This window comes from Belonocnema kinseyi, chromosome 5 (assembly GCF_010883055.1).
Source record: "Belonocnema kinseyi isolate 2016_QV_RU_SX_M_011 chromosome 5, B_treatae_v1, whole genome shotgun sequence".
In the NCBI taxonomy this organism is placed as follows: Eukaryota; Metazoa; Arthropoda; class Insecta; order Hymenoptera; family Cynipidae; genus Belonocnema; species Belonocnema kinseyi.
Genome location: NC_046661.1, coordinates 66,499,309 through 66,502,183, shown reverse-complemented (window position 1 = coordinate 66,502,183; position 2,875 = coordinate 66,499,309). Strand labels below are relative to the sequence as shown.

The window sequence follows — 2,875 nt, the reverse complement described above, 5'->3', positions numbered from 1 at the left end:
AAGCTATCTAAGGATGGTACTATAGAACGCCACCTCAAGGTAGGCCTAGTGGCGCCATCTCTTGGTCAGGCCGGAAACTTATCAATCCACCCTCGTATGCTACTATTCGCGTTTAGTAAGCTGATTTATAGTAATAGTAACTACTCGTTGATTCAAGAACACTGAACAGCGTTGTATTGATTCTACTGAACAGAAGAGTACGAAGGCTGACTATCTGTTCAGTAAAATCGACTGTATAGCCCTCTGACGGTCCTTAGTTGTAAGTATAAAGTTAACCTCTCTGATCCGCTGACCGGCGCCGATCGCGTGTGACCGCGTTTATTTCGTTAATTTTTGTGACTGTGTTTGTTGAACAATTTATTATGGAAGATATTCTAAACGAATGGGGATTTTCTTCATACCTGTCGGCATTTGAAGGTAAGTTTATTTAAGTTTCTTTCAGAGTGATTGCTTTTTATAAGTTTGAGTTGAGTCGAGGTTAATGGATCGCTACTACAAATTTTTTTTCTTTATTCTACGATTTTACTTGAGAAATACCAGCATTAGATACTTTTCCGGACTTTGGTTCAATTTATTTCAGAAATAGTGGAGATTAGAACTTCTTAATTCCGTACTTTATGCTTTATGCAATTGTAGTTTTTTTGAGCAAAATGAAGAAACTGAATTTTTAGGTTAGAGCACTGCTACATTAGCCTGAAGTGTAACAAGTTTCCTATAAACCTAAGTGAAAAAATATTTCCTCAAGTAAAATCCTGAATATTTTCAGAAACTTTTTTTCTTTTCATTATTTTCAGTCAAATAATAAATATAACCTTCAAGTGCAACGTATTCTAAAAAAATGTTTTGGGTTCAAATATGTCCCTTAGAACTTGAGTTTATTCTAGAATTTACCGGAAGAACTTGATATATTTTATTATATGGATATAATATCTTTTTTTCACGTTAATTACAGAAAATAACATCGATGCTCCCGCTCTCAAATTATTAGACTTCAACTCCTTGGCGTCGTTAATTCCTCCAATAGGGGATAGGCCGAAGATTTTAAGAAAATTAGACGATTTTAAGAACAATAGAGAGGTTATTTTATGAAAGGAAATGAGATATACTTTTCGAAAAATAAATGAAAAATTAATTCCCTTATAATAGAATCAGTATATATCATCTGCATTTTTATTAAAAGAAATTTTTGGTAATTGTTTCAGGTACTAGTTGACATAATTGATCATCCACAGAGTCTAGAGTCTCTGGAATTCATTGAAGTGTGTTCAGAGCCTTCTAGCGTTGAACAAATATCAGAACCTTCAACTTCTGAGGGGAAGAGCAAAAGGACAGCCACTGATGAGTTGTTGCAATTCAAAAGTGTCAAGAAGACAAGAGGTGAGCCTGCGACTGTAAGTGCCTATCACGAAAGAAACAATAATTGAACCAGCTTTACACAGCTAAATTTGAAAAATGAATCTGTCAATAATCAAAATTACCAAAGATTTTATATTCTTTAATAGAATGTATGAATTTTTAAAGTCAATCAATCATGCTTGACAAACGAAATTTTTTTCCCTTCTATTAGTTTTGACCTACGATCATTTTAACCTAATATTTTATTACATTCGCATTTTTATTTTCTTTCTATTATAAATATTATAATTCAGGATTCCTTTTGATGTTTTAGAACGTTATTCAAGAATACATAAACTGTCCTAAAGGTGAGAGGGTTACTGTTAATTATTTTGGAACACAAACTAAGCCTAAGTCACCTGAAGAGCAGGGTTTGGATGTTACACATCAGAATTTGCTAGTGGACATTATTCTCGAAAACGAACTAAAAACTTCAGATACTGAGTAAATAGTTTATATCTTTTGCACATAATTAACTATGTTTTTGCAAGCCTTGAAAATTTGATTTTGGATTTTATCTGTCTTTTCAGTATTTCTAGTAAGAGACTTCAAGAACTAGCAGCTCTAATTCAAGAAATTTTTCCAAATGAGAGGCAGGTGAGGATTGGATCCGCATGTTGTATATAGTTTAGTTCGTTTATAGTATGTAATTTTATTTGTTCATCTTAATACAAAGAAATAAATATTTTTCATACGTTGTATACATATATATGTGTGTGTTATTGGTCATGTACCGTCAAAAACTCACTTTTAAATCAAAATAATTTTTTTGAAAATTTAGACAAAAGTTATGAAACAAATATGAATTAGTATTATTCAGTAATATAAAATATCTTATTTTCATACTTTTGGTGTAAACCAAAAAATCAATTTTCAGACCATTTAATTCTAATTTACAATAAATTTTAATTTTTAATTTTATTTTTTTTTAATTTTAATTTTAGTTTCATTTTTAATTTTAATTTTACTGTCAAAAAGTGACTTTTAAATCAAAAAGTTTTTGGAAAATTCAGACATTCAATTTTTGAAACAAATATGTATAATACATTTAGCAATATAAAATACCTTATTTTAATATTTTAGTTGTAAACCAAAAAATTAGAAAAATTCAGACCTAATAAGTCTAATTTGTATGTGCTTAAGAATCCATTCCTAGTTTTTCAAGCTGCTGACAACTAGTCTCGATAAGTGAATGGATAGGGTCCTTGATTAGCGTGCGATAGGTTATGCGTTCGAATCCCCCTCGTTGCGTGCGAAATTTTAATTGTTAATAAAGTGTTAAAAATACGATTTACCAATTAATCATATGTAGATGCATGTATATCTTGAAAAAAATCATGTACTTTGTGTAATTATAAAGTTTTAAGGATTCTTTTTCATAATTTTAAGCGCAATTTTACTAATCACTGAAGAGTAGCATCTACTGCGCACGCAGTCGCATGTACGATTCTTGTTCAGTAGATCGCACTCATCTTCGGTA

The 2,875-nt window shown here is 30.7% G+C and overlaps 1 protein-coding gene across 1 annotated transcript in view; it reads left to right on the top strand.

Moving 5' to 3' along the window:
* Positions 1 to 2,022, top strand: part of LOC117173693 — a 122,883-nt gene extending 120,861 nt beyond the window's left edge. The window contains exons 3-5 of the mRNA XM_033362335.1: positions 1,203 to 1,377; positions 1,670 to 1,839; positions 1,926 to 2,022. Of these exons, the coding sequence (XP_033218226.1) occupies positions 1,339 to 1,377; positions 1,670 to 1,839; positions 1,926 to 2,022 (306 nt within the window). The 5' untranslated portion in view covers positions 1,203 to 1,338. The remainder of the gene's footprint in view (positions 1 to 1,202; positions 1,378 to 1,669; positions 1,840 to 1,925) is intronic.
* The last annotated feature ends 853 nt before the right edge of the window (positions 2,023 to 2,875 follow it).